The sequence below is a fragment of the Podarcis muralis genome, chromosome 1, assembly GCF_964188315.1.
Source record: "Podarcis muralis chromosome 1, rPodMur119.hap1.1, whole genome shotgun sequence".
Lineage (NCBI taxonomy): Eukaryota > Metazoa > Chordata > Lepidosauria > Squamata > Lacertidae > Podarcis > Podarcis muralis.
Genome location: NC_135655.1, coordinates 66,314,590 through 66,332,514, shown reverse-complemented (window position 1 = coordinate 66,332,514; position 17,925 = coordinate 66,314,590). Strand labels below are relative to the sequence as shown.

Genomic DNA, 17,925 nt, shown 5'->3' with positions numbered 1-17,925 from the left:
ATCTATCTATCTATCATCTGTCTATCTATCTATCTATCTATCTATCTATCTATCATCTATCTATCATCTATCTATCATCATGATGGACTTTATAGTGAAGTAGGTTATTACCAGTGAAGTAGGTAACTACCTGAAATGTGTTTGTAAATATTGTTTTTATTAAGGATTTTCTTGGGTTACAATAGTACAAGCATTGTCTCTACTTTCATATCATAAAGTTCTTTCTAAAACTGGTTCTAAAACTGGTTTGTGACACTTTAATGTTGTATACAGTATAAGGTTGGGGGGAAAGGGGGGGGGGAGGAGGAGAGCAGTCTTTGAGCTGCTGACATCTTCCCATGTATCATCCTGCTGTGCTTTCCTATTTCTAGAAAAGATTGGTGAAACAGTACATTCCGCATCCAGATTTTAACACCACAACTACAGATTCAGACATTGCACTGGTGGAACTCACTGAGCCTTTAGAATTCAATCATTATGTTCGTTCTGTGTGTCTGCCTGAGAAAGACGAAAAGGTTGAGGCTTCCAGGGTGTGTGTCATTACAGGTTGGGGCATTCATTATGAAGGTGAGTGCATTTTCCTTTCAGTAAGAATTTTGTGTTCATCTATTAGCCATAATGATTGCTAGCCATTCCTTTTTCATTAGGGACCGGTGGAGAAGAGGGGTTCATGAGCTGAAAATGTGGACTGCAAAAGAATTAAGTTCATGCAAATTAAACTTGGCATGTGAAAGAGAAAAAATAATGTTCTCTTCACATTTAAGGAGCCTATATCTGAATCTTAGTTTTTGCTGAGTGTGCTCTTTTTAACCCCTCAAGATGGAGAACTTTCAAGAAAACTCCATCAACTTGAAGTTCCTATTTTGGTTTCTGAAGAATGTCAGAAATACTATACGAACCATCCGGGTGGTCTGAACAAGCGGATGTTCTGTGCCGGATTTCCTACTGAAGGAGGAAAGGATGCGTGTACAGTAAGCAGTCAGAGTAAATGCATTCTATTCAACCAGGAATTAACAAGGTCTGTGCAATAATTCTGCAAACACCCAGCAAAACAGGGACCCATAACTTTATTAGAGCCAAGGCAAAGCTTCTTCTGGTTCTTGGGTAGCCATAACTACCAAGTACTAAAACACAGAGTGGAAAATGAAACTAGGGATAGGCAAATTTACCCCATGAGAGGTCTTCTAATTAATTAATGTCATGGTAGAAGCTGAGATGACATATCTGTTTTCCTAAGATCTCGTAAGCATGTTTGATTTTTGCATGTGCAAAGCCATGAGTGAGAAAGCTGTTGAACAAGGACAGTGGATATTAATCAATATCTCATGATTTCTCCTGCTAGTGGCCTCTCCATTTCCACCTCCTGTGGTTACTTCACCTACCCACTGTTTTTTAAACAATGTTTTGCTGTTATCTTAGTGGCAATGACATTGCCATGCTCTGCTTCATTCTGAGGAAGAGGGCCATTCTTCAGAGTGAGGCGTGGTGAGGGGTGAGGCAGTCAGGAAAGCATCTTTGCTGCAGCATCTAGTCTATAACTGCTTGAGGGTCTCATATGAATGTCAGTGGAACTGTTTTGTTGGCAGGAAACCTCATCTGAAATATTATTATTTTTGGTCACAATTCCTTACTCTGCACTAGTGTCTCTTACCATAACCATCCAGAAACAGAGCTCTATAGATTGCTATCTTTCACTCTGTTGAGCACCTACTTGCTGTCATAACTGTGTGCTGGCAAATGATAAAAGAATGAGCAGCTTAAAGCTGGCAACAGTGGTGGTTGCAGGAGACAGGCGCTGCATTCATTTCTTTGTTGCTAGCTTCAGCCTACAGTCTGAAGATAAGGATATGAATAGCAATACCCCTTAATATTTAGAAAATGCAGAATGTGTAAACTGAGGTCACACTGATGGCTCTTGAAAGTATCTTTCCTCGTCAACTTACAAATAAGTATACATTAACTTTAAGCTCTATTCATTTTTATTAGGGTGATTCAGGAGGTCCACTGGTTTGTCCATCAGAAGAGTCAAGCTACTACACCCTTAATGGAATAATAAGCTGGGGCCATGGTTGTGGAAGAGCTGGCTATCCAGGAGTTTATACGAATGTTGCGTCTTTCACCAATTGGATCGGTCAGCACATATATGGAACCAGTAGGCATCTGTGTTTATTTTAACAACAGCATCCAATCTGGAGGGACGCTTTCTAAGGAGGGATGTCCAGTATGCTTCCACAGGCATGTGGGGCTGTATAGAAGTGTCACAGACCTACTGGCACCCCCTGCATGTGTTAGAGGAGATGGAAGCAGTGCTAATGTAATTGCACACATGCACACACATGAACCTGCTCTGGGACAAAGTCCTCTGCTTCTTGTCTTTGGGCACAAGAAGGCAACATAAACACATCACACGTGTGTTCACCTCCTCTGGAGAATCACCAGGATACTCAGGGTCTTGTTGAATGAGAGAAACAGAAAGTGGGGAGACAGCATGAAGACGTAGCACTGGATTTAGGGGGCGAGGGGGGTTCCTCTGCACAGGATGCTGAGCAGCGGGAGGGCATCATCATCATCATCACCACCATCATCATACCTATATTTATATGGATGCGCAGAACAGAAGGCAGGAGGGAGGAGGGAGTGAAAATAAGGAATATTTAGGGAGGGGATGCCAAATTTTGTCCTCACTCAGGGTGCCATATTACCAAAGTCCAGCCCTGAAAAATGTCTGGTCTCCTACTGCAGGAGTAAGTTCTGCTCCTACCACTTTCTCTCACTCTGCCTACCACACATACTACAGTAAGGCCATGACTGCCCCTCCTTACGTTGGTGAAGACCCTAGCTCTGTCACAAAGGCTTGTTTCACAATAAATTGGCCTTCAGGCTTCCACAATACTCTTGCTTGGTTTTGCTCAAGCGAACCAAAACAGCTGCTGCTTTGCGGTTATTGGTCACCTGAAAGTGTACAGCGGGCAATCAGGTTAAGCAATGACTACATTATTTCCCATGCCAATGTATTTTATTGCTTAATCCATGAATGATCCACCTTGTCGAACACTTTAATTAGAGGTCCTTAACCCATATGAGGCACCTGTCTAAAACCCCATTTCTCCCTCCACCTCCCTATGGCCTTTTCCTGTTTGCCTTCCCTCTCCCCATTTCTCTCTCAGTTCAGTATATTAAAATTATTCCTTCATCTCTTCCAATCAACTGTGGCTGCACCAACACTGACCCTAGGCTGGGGTCCCAAGACTTACAAAATTGTGTTCACCTATTGAAACTGGAACACAAGTGTGAAGTGCTTTGAACTGCTAGGAACACAACCTCTGGGGTCTTTTTGAATTCATCACAAGTGGTAGTAGCACTTAATTAAAAGCCATTTTTAGAGAGTGCTGTTTCCCCCATAACCAGAGGCAGACCTAGGCTCCCTGGCACCCTTGGTAAGTTGCTGTATCAGTACATACACGCCCCACCCCCACCCCAGTCCCTTGCACTTTTCACAAGGAGATATCTGTGCCTCCAAAGCTGGGAAAGAACATGAACCAGAAACCCAAATTTTTTGCTTTTTGTCACCTTTCACGCTCTGCCAGTGACTGCTCCACCTCCTCTCCTCCTCTGCCATTGGTCCATCTGCTTCCCTGCCTCCTTCCACTCACTGCTTTTGCTTCTGTCTTTTTCCTCTTCCTGCAACTCTTGCTGGCTCTCTCCATCATTCTTTCTTCCCTCCTCTCACACTTCTAATAGCACTGCTCTGCCAAGGTGCCCAGAGAAGCTTGCATCCCTCGCCCAGCCACCCAGAGTAGTGGACAAGCAGCTCAGAGAGCATGCAGACAGGCAGGCGGGCTCCCAGCCACTCTGAGCCAGAGTGGAGAGGCATAATTTTTGCACCTGCCCTCTGGTCCTGTGCCCTTGGCGGGGGCCGACCTAAACAACCCCTAGGTATACCCTTGCCCATAACAAGTTTGCCACAGCATCGTTATAATTAGATGGCTATGATCTCTTGGGTGTTTTATAGTTGGACTTGACTGTCTTGCCTCTTTTGCAGACTCCTCAAGCCAGGAATGAAGATCTTCTATGAATGTGAGCATTTAAACCAACAGCTAAACCATGTGACTTGACAGCTTTGTTCCAGAGTTCATGGACTGCATGTTTCATAATTTGAAGAAGAAGGCGGCAGCGTAGCCTTCACATGCGTTCAATATATCAGTGCAGCTTTGGACATTTCCATTTAGAAATAATGTTGCTGCAATTCTATGCACAGTTTACTAGGAGTAAGTCCCATTGAACTTACTGGGAGCATGTGAGTTTTCCCCAATGAAATGTTTCACGTGAATATTTTTTTATAATGTAAGGTAACATAAATTATTTTTTAAAAAATCTATTAATACGCATTTTTCAATTTATCATGCCATATGACAGTAAGATCACTTTCAGACATCTAGAAGAAGCACATGTACTTTCTGTTTCTTTTCTTCATGCTCCAGAGTCTTAGTCAAAAAAAGCAGGTTTGCAACCCCCCCCACATGGAAACATCTGTTCTGTCCTCACATTGGGATATTCATTTATTAATAAAGGTTTGATTGGTGTGTGCATATTTAAGTTTCTGTGTGCATTTAATGATTACTTAGGTAGAAGCACTTGATGAAGATTAAGGATAATTCATAGATTTATTGTAACCTGGAATAGTCACTACAGCCTTACAGTAAAGATAACTTTGTTCTTTAAATGGATGTATGATCTTTTTAAAAAGCACACTCTCAACTGCCTGTAGTTTGAAGCGAGGGCAAGGAAAGTAGATGTCATTGGGTGGGGTGGGTGGTGGCCATTGAACTCTTAATATGGCTGGATGTCAAGCAAAGCAAGAGGGTAAGACAACCTGACTTGGTATTGAAGTCATAGTGGCAGCACTGCCCAATGGTTAACTTTACTTGTAGAGTCTTGGAAGGGACCTGACTGTGGGGGGATATCTTGGAGGAGGGGAATGTCATGAAGAGTTTCAGCTGTTCATAATTTACTACTACACCACGGATTCCTCCTATCCCAAGATCCTAATATACCTCCAGGATCCTTCCATAATTCTGTAAATTTCCTGAATCTTTACTAATTTTTTTAAAAAATACAAATAAATATAGTTTATCAAATCACATGGTGCATTCTCCTATGGAACCGATGATGGACATTTAATATTTATGTGATGGTTTGGAAACTGAGGCTTCTAATAAAGAGCTACTCCGATTCCTGCTCACAACAGCCAGGCTCACAGTGGCCAAACACTGGAAGTCTGCTGCAGGAGATTTGCAAAACTATTGGAACCTCCAGTTCTGGACCATTGCATTAATGGGAAAGTTAAGAAAACATACATCCAAAAGCAAAGGACAACTTTTCTATAGTTTGGCATCCATTTATTGAATATGCTCAAGCAAAGGAATATGATTGGCAGCCGCCCTCTTCCCATGGATTCCTTTGGGAAAGCATTCTTGGATAATATGTTCAGGAAGCACGATTGTCTGGAACCATAATGCTGTTTTGGGAATACTCACTCCTCACATCCTTCCTTCCTTTGCTCTTTTCTGTTGTCATTATGGGGTTTTTTGTGTATTGGAAAATGAAAATTAAGAACAATCACCTCCCCCCCTCAGAAAAGCTGCATGGTACATTCTAGTTTACCCAGGTCCCTTCAATGCCTCCTCACGGTTCTGCCAACCCGTGGACCATGGGAGTAACCAAGGGAAGGCAGTGAGGGGGGGCACCTGCCCCCTTCCCAACAAGAAAAAAATAATTAAGTGAGGTTTTGATTCCCCAACATGAAGCCTGGCTGCGCCCTGAGCAGAAACCGTTCAGAGACGCGAGGCGCTTCGAGGTCCCGAAGGCGCTTCAGAAGCGCGCTCTGGAACAGGCCGTGCAGCAGTCGCAGAAGCCAGGGAACTGGTTGCTCTTTAACTTCAACGAGGGACTTTGCTCTTTAACTTTAAGCTGGGCGGGAAAAGCTCCCGGAGGCGTTAGCGCGCCAGAGAGGAGGAGAGAGAGCGGGCTATAAACTCCTGAGGGAAGAGAGGCGTCAGGTCCCGTCGCCAAGCCGGTCGCGCTCTCCGTGGGAGACCTGCAGTCGTGGATCATGGAGTCCAGTGTGGTGAGGAAAGCGGCGTCGGGCGGGGGGAGTGGGGCGCCAAGGGGACCCTCTCCCCCCCCCCCAGCCCAGCGAAGGCAGCCCGGGGACGCTAGTGCCCTTTGTACGCCCAGGTGCCTGAAAAGACCATTCGCCTCAGCTGCCTTTGTTTACCTTCCTCCCCAATGAATCGTTGCCACTGGCATTCGGGATATGGATTTTTGTCGAGTTTAGGGCTGCCGTGAGAGCTGATGGCGGTGACAGATCTTGGGGTCCCAAATTTCAGCAGTGCCCTGTGTGATGCCAAAATTCAGCACTATGTTGCCCCATTCTAAATCATAGTTGCAGTACTAACCCCGCCCGAGGCTCTGCGTCCAGTGCTGCTGAACCCTAAATCCATCTCTGATGATGATTGCCAAGTGCACAAGTGTCTTGACATGAAATGAGAGAGGTGGTTTTTGGATTAGACTGGTTCTTGTAGGACCGGTTCTGTGCACTTTGTTACTTTATCCTGAGCCTTGCACACAACATGCAGATAAACCAATCTTTCCTGCCTGCAATTGAGAAATTCAATTGAGAAATTCAAGGCTCAAAGTTGCTTTTCCATTTGACTCACAGTATTGCTTTGAGCAAGCTTCTGTTTCTCAGGGATATCTACTGCATGTAATTGGAAGGGGCTGTGACGTCATTACGGTGAAGCACATTGTTCGGGGCTGAAAACTGCTATGGAAATGTGATGCTAAACTGGCACAACTGCAGCACATTCAGTGTTTTGTGGGGCGGTTAGCCTGCATGATGCCTGAGTCCCTTTTCTTATTCATGGGGTCCTGGTTCCATCAAGGGTTAAAATCTAATAGAGGATTCAAGTGCTGAAGTAAGCTTCTTGGTGAGTTAATGGCCCTAAGTAGGGTCACTGGTATAACAAAGGAGATTGCTTTGTGCCAGATGTCCGATAGGTGGGCCCCCTTCCCTCACCTGGCTGGTTATTGGAAGGACAATGGCCAGTGTGTGTGTGAACTGGCAGGCAGAAGCCAGAGAGTGAGAGCCATGCTTGATTTTAGTTTGATTCCAAGATTGTGACTATGGGAGAAGCAAGACTTTATGGGGTGATAATGCTGTGAGCACTTCCATCTTAGGCACAGGTTGTATATATGTGTAAATAAACCATATATCCTAAAGGCATCACAGTCTCTGCTGTCCCTCATTCTGAGGAAACCGAGCCCTGGGTAAGTGCCTGGAACCCCTGGCATCTTGCACTGCTCAGAGATTAGGGTGGCATGCAACAGTACTTACTTGCTGTGTGTGTGTGTTTTCCCCCTCTTCCAGGATCTCTCTTTCCTGATCGTTGGGATGGTGGTTGCAATATCTGTTGCCTTGTTGGTTTTTAAACCAATGGCCTCTCGGAAGAAGAAAGGTCCAATTACTTTGCAAGATCCAAATATCAAGTATGCATTGCGTTTGAGAGAGAGAGAGGTAAATTATCTGCTCTTACATGGTTTGAATGCACTAAGTGGTCTTATACTGAATTAAGCCATTGGTCCATCCACAACAGTATTGTCTATTGTGACCGGCAGTAGCTCTCCAGGATGAGTTCCTTTCAATTGCAGATGACAGGGACTAAACCAGGGGCTTCATACATGCAAAAGTTGTGCTCTTTATTATTAGAATCATAGAATTGCAGAGTTGTAAGGGATAACAAAGGTCATCAGGATGCAATGCAGGAATCTTTTGCCCAGTGTGGGGCTCGAACCCTTGACTCTGAGATTAAGAATCTTTTGCTATTACTGTTAGATTTATTTATACCTTGCGTTTCCCTGACAGAAGTCAATGCAGCTTGCAGATAAAAAACAAGAATAACTAAAAACATAGAAAAACCAATCATTAAAATACAATTAAACATTGATAGAATTAAAACTATATGCATATATAAAATCTGTTTTAAAAATATAATTACCCTAAAAGCAACATGGCACCAGCCCTTTAATTAAAAGAAGTCAATTCCCAAAAGCCTGTTGGAGCAGGAAAGTATTCAGCTGCCAGAAGGACAGCAAGTAAGGAGCTACTCCAGCTTCTCTAGGGAGGGAGTTCCAGAGTCTGGGAGCAGCTACCCGGGCAGCCTTTCTCAACCTGTGGGTCCCCACAGATGTTGTTGAACTACAACTCCCATAACCCCTAGCTAGCAAGGCAAGAGCTCAGGGATGATGGGAGTTGTAGTCCAACAACATCTGGGGCCCCACAGATTGAGAAACACTGATACCGAGAAGGCCCTCTCCCGCGTTCCCACCAAGCTTGCCTGTGAGGGTGGTGGGACTGAGAGAAAAGCCTCCGCTGAAGATCTCAAAACCCAGGCAGGTTTGGATGAGGGAGTAAGGACCTAAGCTGTGTATTCTGTCACTGAACTAGAACCCCTCCTAGCTGTTTGCATTTCATAGCAAGAAACAAACTTTGACATATTTTCCCTGTGTTATAGCTGTATCTCTGTGCCAAATCACTGCACAATGCACAAAATGCCTCTGAAATAAAAATGGCCAATCTTTACTAATTTCAAGGTGCTGAGCACAAAAATGACATTAACATTAGTTGATTGGCTCCTGTTTAGGAGATACAAAGTGTCAGTACGCCTTTGAGCCGATGCCAACCACTGGGCTCAACAACTGGATCTGCCCCAACTGGGCTAGGCGACTGGAGAGCACTTCCAGAGACCTTCCACTTCTGGAAAGCAGGTCTAAGTGCACTGGACCCACAACTGTGAGTTGTGAGCACCAAACTCAGCAGAGTATGAACAGCACGGAAGAAAGCGGTGAAGCATAACTTCTTTTATTTCTAATAGCTACTGGCTTGCATGAGTGTTACAGCTCTCACTCAGCCATCTAATCACTACAGAGATAACACACCGACTCTCACAGAGTCAGGTAGGAGCAGAAGAAGCAAAGAGCAGTTTCCGCCCCCTCCTTTCTGAAAACATCCAGAGATTTTCGCAATGGGAGGGGCTGAAAATATTCACACAAAGATGATCATGTCTAAATGACCCAGTCCACATTGAGTAACAATTTCATTTGGCAACGATGTATTTCAAACTCCACAGAGTCTTACACAAGAAGAACTGAACAGTCTTGTTTTGTGTGCTGTAGAGCTGTGCCTGGCCAAAGCGGAGTTACTGGGATCAAGACTTCAGCAATGGAATCTTCTGAAGGAAATTGTCTGAGTGACTTTGATTCACACTAGTCATGAAGATGACCTTATGTTCTGCTAAATGGCCTGATTCCAAATCCTTGGAATCATTAAGGGTGATGAGAAAAAATAGTGTTTTGCCTGGTGTCAGCTAGCTTCCACGGGAATGTCAGAGCAGAAAACTACAAGGAACTGGTCGAAGACATGTCACTGTATCGCAAACCTGGCTGCAATATGTCCTTAAAGATCCACTTTCTCCATTCCCACTTGAATTTCTTTCCCGACAACTGTGGTATGGCTAGTCATGAGTTTTCATCAGGAAATTGCAACGATGGAGAAACGATTCCAGGGGAAGTGGTCTGCTGCCATGTTTGCTGACTTCTGCTGGACGCTGCCCAGAGATGCTCCTGAACAGCTATGCAAGTGACAGGCTAAGTGGCACTGGATATAGAAGCCGGCTTTCCCGATGCATGTTGCATGTGCACATTCTTCAATAGCCGCATTTTTTCGCTCTATAAGACGCACCCGGCCATAAGACGCTCCTAGTTTTTAGAGGAGGAAAACAAGAAACAAGAAAGCAATGCAAAGCCTCCTGAGCAAAGAGGGAGGAGCACTCCCGCTGCGCTCAAGGCTTTGCGTGGCTATCCCTGAAGTCAGGAGAGCAAGAGGGATTGGTGTGCACCAATTCCTCTTGCTCTCCTGGCTTCAGCGATAGCTGCACAGCCTGCTTTCGCTCCATAAGACACACACACATTTCCCCTTACTTTTTAGGAGGGGAAGAGTGTGTCTTACAGAGCGAAAAATACGGTATATAGTAAACCTTTGCACATCTCTATGAAACAGTAGTCATTTTTGTGTTTTCATTGTTGCATTTGTGTTCAGCACCTCAAGATCTATAAGAAATGGCTACTTTTATTTCAGAGACATGACTTATGTCAGAATTTGTTGTGCAATGTAATGAACCAAGTAACTTTCTTCAAGTGAAAGAAGACTGCCACATCCCTAAACATCCATTGCATGGACAGAGTGGGGAAGCAATCACTGTGGCTGGACCAACAGGGTCAGATGCATTTGCCTAAATGCTTTTATGTCCTGCTCATAAGTGTCCCAGAAATATCTGATTGTGCCCTGTAGGAAGCCAAATGCACCAGATTGATCTAGCCTGGCCCCTCTTTTGTTCTTAAGCCAATCTTAAGTCGGTGCCAGATGATCGGCTGAAGTAAAACAGGGCACAAGCTAAGGCGAAGTGGAAGGTATTGTTTGGTATAATTTTACCTGTAAGCTTTTTAAGGAGCTTGGCTGGGAAGTAAGTTTGAAAAATCAAGTGAGGAGATGAAAGCACACAAAACAGTTCTAATTACATGCAAAATGTAGGTGCTTCCAGACTAGATGACCATAGAATGATAGAATTGTAGAAATGGAAGGTACACCAAGGGTCATCTAGTCCAATCCCCCGCAATTCAGGAATAAAGAATCAAGTTCTTACAAATGTGGAATGGGCATTATGTGGCACCTGTAGTAGTGCCTATTCTGCTAATCAAAGCAAATCCATGAAGAGTATTATGTGACTTTAAAAATTGGAAGTTTTGGAATGTTTTGTTACATAGCATAGCCTTACAGTACCCACCTTTTTGTGTTTTTACAGGAGATCAGTCACGATACCAGGAGATTTCGGTTTGAACTTCCGTCATCAAAACATATATTGGGCTTGCCTGTAGGTAAGCATGGCTGCATATTATGATTTCTAAGACAGAGCCTTTTGGGTGACAGCACCCCATCTCTGGAAAATCACTCTGGAAACTCTTCAGAACTGATTCAACTCCAATGTCAGTGGAGGCAAATTAAGATTGTACAGACTTTTCTTGGCATAACAGCTTAAAAATAATGATGTTTGCAAGCATAATGTGAGATTGTGTTGGTTTCCAATTCCTCATCTTCCTGAAATTGATTTCCACGTGTTTTCAAGCTTATGTTCACAACTATGAAGATTCTTTCTTTCTTTCTTTCTTTCTTTCTTTCTTTCTTTCTTTCTTTCTTTCTTCTCTCTCTCTCTCTCTCTCTCTCTCTCTCTCTTAAAAATGTAAATTTTGAGCAGCCCAACAGTTTAGCTAGTTTGTTAATGCTATTATGAACTTTGGAATGAAAAGTTAACAGTTTCTCCCACCTAGGCCAACATGTATATCTCTCTGCCAAAGTGGACGGTAACCTTGTGATCCGGGCCTACACTCCAGTTTCTAGTGATGAAGTGAGAGGCTATGTTGATTTAATCATAAAGGTATATTTAAATTTATTTAATGCTGGTAACTTGACCCTCTCGGATTTTGGTTCTATTTCTCATAAACATGGGTCTAAATTACAATTTGCAACCAGAAATTGGATCATTTTTAAATTTATGTCTGAAGAAGCACGCTAGGTTCTTATTAACATATTTTAAAAGTGTATGGGCTCATTCTGGAATCAGAGAATGGTGTGGAAATGATGGGAAATACGCTTTGCCTCAGCTTCCTTTATTATACATGTTAACAGAGGCTTGTCTGTCTGGGCACTGAAAATAAAACACAACTCATATTTGTGTGTGTGTGTGTGTGTGTGTGTGTGTACAATGACCTTAAAGTGCTCTCATGGGCGTTTTGAAGATTGGTTCTACTGTGGGTACTGAATATGTCTGCAGGTTCTGCTGGATTTAGTGGGTTATAGGGGTGGGGGAATGTAATGATGTATATCTTGAATGCCAGCCACTGAACTTTGTACTGATCTATTCCCCCCCCCCCCCCCAGATCAAATGTATAGTTGCATGTTAAATGTGCTGCTTTATGCAGGAAATAAGCTTAATGTTTTTACTTGGGGAAGGAAGAAGCTTTCAAAATCCTGGTTGCATCTTGACAGTAGGAAGATGAAGTACAGAAACAGCTGGTTCTTTCTTCAGTGATACATTGGAATAAATGTAACTGAAGCAACTTTATTATTATTTTTTCTTGAGTACTGGAAGTATTAAAGGACCAGTGTGTGTGCAAGTGACTTCCCCCCCCTGTGGCTGGATCATTCACTGCTTCAGTAACTGCAGTAGGATGGAAAAACTTGAGTTGGCTAAATTAATGACTTCTTTTCAAGCCATCCTTGTATGTCACTCTGTTGTGGGGTTTTGTCTTCTCTTGTGTATAGTAGCAACATTTAATCGAACCCAGGTTTCTTCCAAGGCTTGAAAAGAATCCTTGCGCACAGGGAAGTATTAATACAGGCACCTCCATCATTTATGCACTTGCTCCTCTGCCTGATGCACACAAATGTGGCAGGTGAAAGTTATCCAGGCATGGAATAAAGAGGTTGAAAAAACTTAAATCTGATAAATATGTTCATTTCAGGCTTTTGTATAAAACAGAAGGGCAGGGCCAGTGCTATGCCAGCCATACTAAATATAGGATGTTTCTGCTATGATATAAAGATTAATGACTTGTGAGCATATTGTGTGATGCTCTGTAACACTTTGTAATGAGAAAGGTGAATCTTTTGCTGTTCTGGGGGAAGGATGTCAGAGAAAGGTTGGGGAACCTGTGGTTGTCCAGATGTTGGATAATAATAATAACAATAATAATTTACTTATATCCCGCCCTCCCCAGCCGAAGCCAGGCTCAGAGTGGCTAACAACAATAAAACACAGCATTCTAAAAGCAATTCATTGATTTCATAACTCTCATCATTCCTGACCATTGGCCATGATGGGAGTTGGAGTCCAGCAACATCTGAACGACTACAGGTCCCCCCTCTTGCCTACTTCTAGGATGACTTCTTACCAAAAGCTTATCCAGAGACCAAATAAGACTTAGTACTTTAGACTTGAGTTCTTAAAGTCTATCTGGTAGGGTAAATAGAAGTGCAGTGGTTTTTTTTGTTACAGACTCTGGGAAACCTGGGATTTTCTGGGTTCTATTTCATGTTTTGTGTGATAACAGACAATTGTGACACTTGGTTTTAGCTCAAAGGGCAGAGTGAAAAATGTTGTTATTTACTCCTTTCCATTGCACCTCACTGTTGCCTTAAAGTAAAATGGCTAAATTCTTTCTACCACTGTTGTGTGTTTCCCCACTTCCTCTTCAAACAGGTTTACTACAAAAACATTCACCCCAAGTTTCCAGAAGGTGGGAAGATGTCCCAGCATTTAGACAGCATGAAGATTGGTGATACCATTGACTTCAGAGGACCTAATGGACTTCTGGTATACAAGGGGTCAGGTACAATAAGGTCACAGAATCCAGATGCTTTAAAATAGCTGCTTGATTATGTGATGAAGAAGATATTTGGGGCAGTATTTCACCTGTTGTCCGAACACTGTAACATTAGTATGCCGAAGAGTGTAATCAACAGGAATTTGTGACAACTGAACAGTGATGGTGCTCTTGAGAGACAGATGGGCAGAAGTCACTGAGAGATAAGAGTTACAGCATCTCAGCTGAAGCAGGGGGGCTTCAAGATGATGTGTATCTAAATCACTTAAGCTATCATGTGCTGCAGTAGAACTGGAGTAGTCATTTCATCAGACTCTGTGGAAGGGAGAGAGATTGGGCTGCAGGGCCTCTCCATCAATTCTGCTGAGATATCACAAATATTTGGAGCCTCCACTTATGGAAATCTTTCAATTCCAGGCTGTCATTACAAGAACTCTACAACTGAAAAACAGTGCCCCGAGTTTGCCTTTTTCTTTCTTCCTACCAATCTTTTTCTCTCTCTCTTGTGTCACTCACCTCAGGCTTATCAACTAAAAGACATGGCACACACACACACAAAAAAAAGATTGGTAGGGAGAAAGAAAGAAAGAGGAAAACTCAAAATTTAAAAAGGATCACACTGCCCAGATCAACTTCTAAACATATCACTTATATTTGTAAGCTGCTCTGGGCACATCTTTTTCTTTTTTTAACTGAAGAGTAGGATAAAAACGCTTTAAATAATAATGCATTTTAATTTTTTTGCCAAGATAATTGCTAACTCCAGTCCTTTTTAAAATACATGTGCATCAATACCTTCTCTTACAGTGCAGTCCTATGCATGTTTACTTGAAAGTAAGTCCCACTGTGTGCAGTGGGACGTACTCTCAAGTAACTATGCACAGAATTACAGCCTTAATTATATAGTTTTCTATTCCATGTTAGCTGCTGTAAATGAAGCAACATACTCCAACCTATAAATCCTGGCTTCTACTGGCTAGACTATATTGCCTCACTGTTAATATGATGAGTGACCAGCTGTGTAGCTCAATCCTGTGTTTACTTGGAGGTAAAGCCTACTGTTTCAGTAGGTTTACATAGGATTGCAGATTTAAAGAGCAGTGTTGCATGGCACAGTGATTAAATGCTGCTGAAATGGCCATAGGTTCACTCTTTGGTTTGCCTTGACAGCTGTAATCTCATTTTCACACAGGTAAATTTTCTATCAAGCCAGATAAGAAGTCTGAAGCAAGGATAAAGTTTGCAAAACATGTTGGAATGATAGCTGGAGGAACAGGTATGATATTATGCCTTGGTGAGGGGACAGATAGGGCTGAGCACATGGCAAGAACTAAAGTTACTGCATATATTTTATGTGATCATTAAACTTTGGGTGGGGCGAGCTTGAGGCTTTCCCTTATTCATTGTGGGCACTTCCGAAGTCCTTCATGTCAGAGGACTCAGCTCAATATTCAGTTGCATCAGCCACTGTTTCTTTTCACCTGCTGGAGAAGTCTCCTTTTGCCCCATGGCAGAAGGGTGGAAAGTAGCATTGCAGGAAGAGCTGGGTGGGAGAAGCTGTGGATGCATTCTTGTGGGGCAATTGTGGGGCTGCTAAGAGGCAGGAGTGCTTTCTGTGTTGCACCCTAGTAACGCTCTGGCCAACAGCAATTTGAGAACTGAGTGATCTATAACTATCTGGTTCAGTGAAAACAGCCTGAGCACAAGAGCTTGGGGTCATGCAATAATTATGAAATAGTTACCATATTGAAGCAGGTAGTACTGATCCTACCAGGTGGCTGGGGAAACCCAGCCAGATGGATGGGGTAGAAATAACTATATTATTATTATTATTATTAATTAATTAATTAATTAATTAATTAATTAATTAATTTATTATTAAATAAAAATGTCATCCTTAGGAATGTACTTACCGATCTAAGAGATTTAGTCTGGAGTGTGAATTCAGCTACACTGAATATAGTTAATGCAGGCTAATCATCAAGCACTACTGCTAAGCAGTCCATTTCCCCTTGTCCTATTTTACAGCTAGTCAAACAAAATCTGGGACGGAGTAATCTAAAATCTTACAAAAATCCAATTAGGATAAGGCAGCATTGGGTCTCTGATTGTGGGAATGGAAAATAAACATCTAGTTGTTGCTTTTGGCTTTGATTTTTATAGGAATTACTCCAATGCTTCAACTAATTCGTCACATTACAAAGGACCCCAAAGATAACACCAAGTGTTACCTTCTTTTTGCTAACCAGGTGAGTAGACTTCTCTAGTTTATTCATTTTTCTCTGTGGTTCTCACAAAGGATTTTGAGCAGTGGAACTGAAACAGGGATTTGACAAGCAACAGTTTGAGTGTTAGGAGGCAGCCAGAGAAGGCAGCTTGTATGCATTTTCCCATCCAGGATAAACCAGAAAGTTTGGCCAGAAAGTTAATGTTAATAACACTTACTCAGAAGTAAGGTCAGTTTGCTCTGCTTCACTGGAATTCTGTTCTAAGCAAAGGCCTCAATGCTAAACTTTTGAGGAGCTGATTGATTTTACCTAATAAGGTAAAAATAAGAGGGGGCAGTGAAGTTAGAAACAATGGTGCATAAAGGTGATTAAGAGAGGTGTGTGTATGCATGAATCTCCCAATTATTGTACTTCGTGGATGTTTCACTGACCTTCTATTGATAGACAGAAGAAGATATATTATTGAGACCAGAGCTTGAAGATGTAGCAGCAAATCACTCGGATCAGTTTAAACTGTGGTACACTTTGGACAGACCACCTCAGGGTAAGCGACTCTGGCTTTACAGACTAATGAAGCTTCTTCTTGTATGCAAATAATTTGAGTATCGCACACTTCTAGTGTAGGGATAAGTTTGCCTTGCTATGATGTTAGATTAATTCTAGTGAGTTTTTAAAGTTTGTGAACCAGGATTTTTCTGTCTTCGATCATTTTTCCTGGTTGTCGTTGATGATGCACCCCAGGAACCCTTGCAAAGCAAAATGCTATTTCACTAGTAAGACAAAAACATCACGTGTTAAGACTTTTCTTTGGGGGGTAACCACAGGAATCATGATGGTTAGGATTTTCTTTTGAGGGAGGTGAGAGGGGAAGAAGGAACAGCAGCTCTAAGGAGCAACCAGCAACTTTCCCCCCCTCTTGGATTAAGACCAGGAGCCTGCCCCATATAGATTGTTGCATTTTATACATGCTGTCCATGCTGTTTGTAAGATTCAGTAAGAGCTTTACTAGGTTCTAGTTACGTCTTTGGAATGTGCATCAAACTGTCAGCTGGAGATCTGATGGCCACCTGTCAGGAGTGGCTAACGTGTTGCTGAGCTCCAGTTTCCCATCAGCCTCCACCCAGCATGGTGGGGAAGTCCAGAATTATCTGGTGGACCACTGGTTTCCTGCCATGCATGATGGTCTCACTCATTCAATTCAGGAGCTTTATGGAACTGAATCGGGAAGCTCTTCTAGATAAGAGAGCTAAATGTGTTTGGATCATGATCGAACCCTCTCTGGATATCACATAGTAGACATATCTGATGTCTTTTTAAGGTGATATAATAGACAAGTAATTCATATGGAAGACTAGCCCTGAAGCTTTTTAACTATGTCCACCATTTTTTCATTTCAGGCTGGAAGTATAGTGCTGGTTTTATTACGGATAGCATGATAAAAGAACATATGCCTCCCCCTGGCAGTGAGACTCTGATTCTGATGTGTGGACCCCCACCTATGATTCAGTTTGCTTGTCTGCCTAATCTTGAAAAGCTAGGGTATGCCAAAGAAAACACTTTTGCTTATTAAACCGGAAGTTGTACCATCCCTTTTATAGTATGTTGTTGGTACATATAAATTTTGTGTTAAAGCAAGTAGTAAAATTGATGACTGATGGGAGTGGTATTTCCCGGACATAGCTGGGATGTGGCCATTGGAAATCCCCAAAATGTCTGGGATAATCTGGATGTATGGCAACCGGTGTTTATATCAACACTGCTTCTCATACTAACGGTGCTAGGTTATGCCTTCCTCTGCATTGAGATGCTGCTTAAACTGTTGCAACTATGTAATTACAACAGCTTCTTTTGTCCAAAAGTAGTTCTATAACCAGTAGAAGAATGCTGCATTTAAAAAGGCTATCGGGGAAGCTAACAGTTTTCCATTTAATAAACATCAAATTGTTTTGTAAAATTTGTTTGTGATGCAGTAATATAATTTACTTCACAATGACCATTCAAGTATGTTCATTATTCTGTCACTGTCTCTCTCTCTCCCCCCGCCCGGATTTTTCACATGCCATCACCTTTAGTGAACCCCATCTCAGAAAACCAGGGGGAACACCAGTAAGAACCATGCAAGAGTAGGCAGAAAGTGAAATCTACTGTTGAGACCATCCTATCTGTTGGGGCCATGCTGCCAATGGAGCATGAAAGTCAA

At 42.5% G+C, this 17,925-nt stretch overlaps 2 protein-coding genes across 3 annotated transcripts in view; both read left to right on the top strand.

Annotated features, from left to right (window-relative positions):
• Positions 1–4,723, top strand: part of OVCH2 (ovochymase 2) — a 27,293-nt gene extending 22,570 nt beyond the window's left edge. The window contains exons 18-21 of one of the 2 annotated variants that reach the window (XR_013393207.1): positions 372–567; positions 820–1,018; positions 1,987–2,152; positions 4,043–4,723. Coding sequence is in view for 1 of the 2 variants with exons in the window: in XM_028730771.2 (XP_028586604.2) it covers positions 372–567; positions 820–971; positions 1,987–2,152; positions 4,043–4,062 (534 nt within the window). In the remaining variant the exon portion in view is untranslated. The remainder of the gene's footprint in view (positions 1–371; positions 568–819; positions 1,019–1,986; positions 2,153–4,042) is intronic. The other variant, XM_028730771.2, reaches the window with a different exon arrangement.
• A 1,057-nt stretch (positions 4,724–5,780) lies between these two features.
• Positions 5,781–17,718, top strand: LOC114597661 (NADH-cytochrome b5 reductase 2). The gene is made up of 9 exons (XM_028730739.2): positions 5,781–6,127; positions 7,430–7,576; positions 10,920–10,992; positions 11,443–11,549; positions 13,374–13,503; positions 14,690–14,773; positions 15,661–15,746; positions 16,170–16,269; positions 17,123–17,718. Exons 1-9 carry the CDS (start codon positions 6,113–6,115, stop codon positions 17,293–17,295), a joined length of 915 nt encoding a protein of 304 aa, XP_028586572.2. The 5' UTR covers positions 5,781–6,112; the 3' UTR covers positions 17,296–17,718.
• The last annotated feature ends 207 nt before the right edge of the window (positions 17,719–17,925 follow it).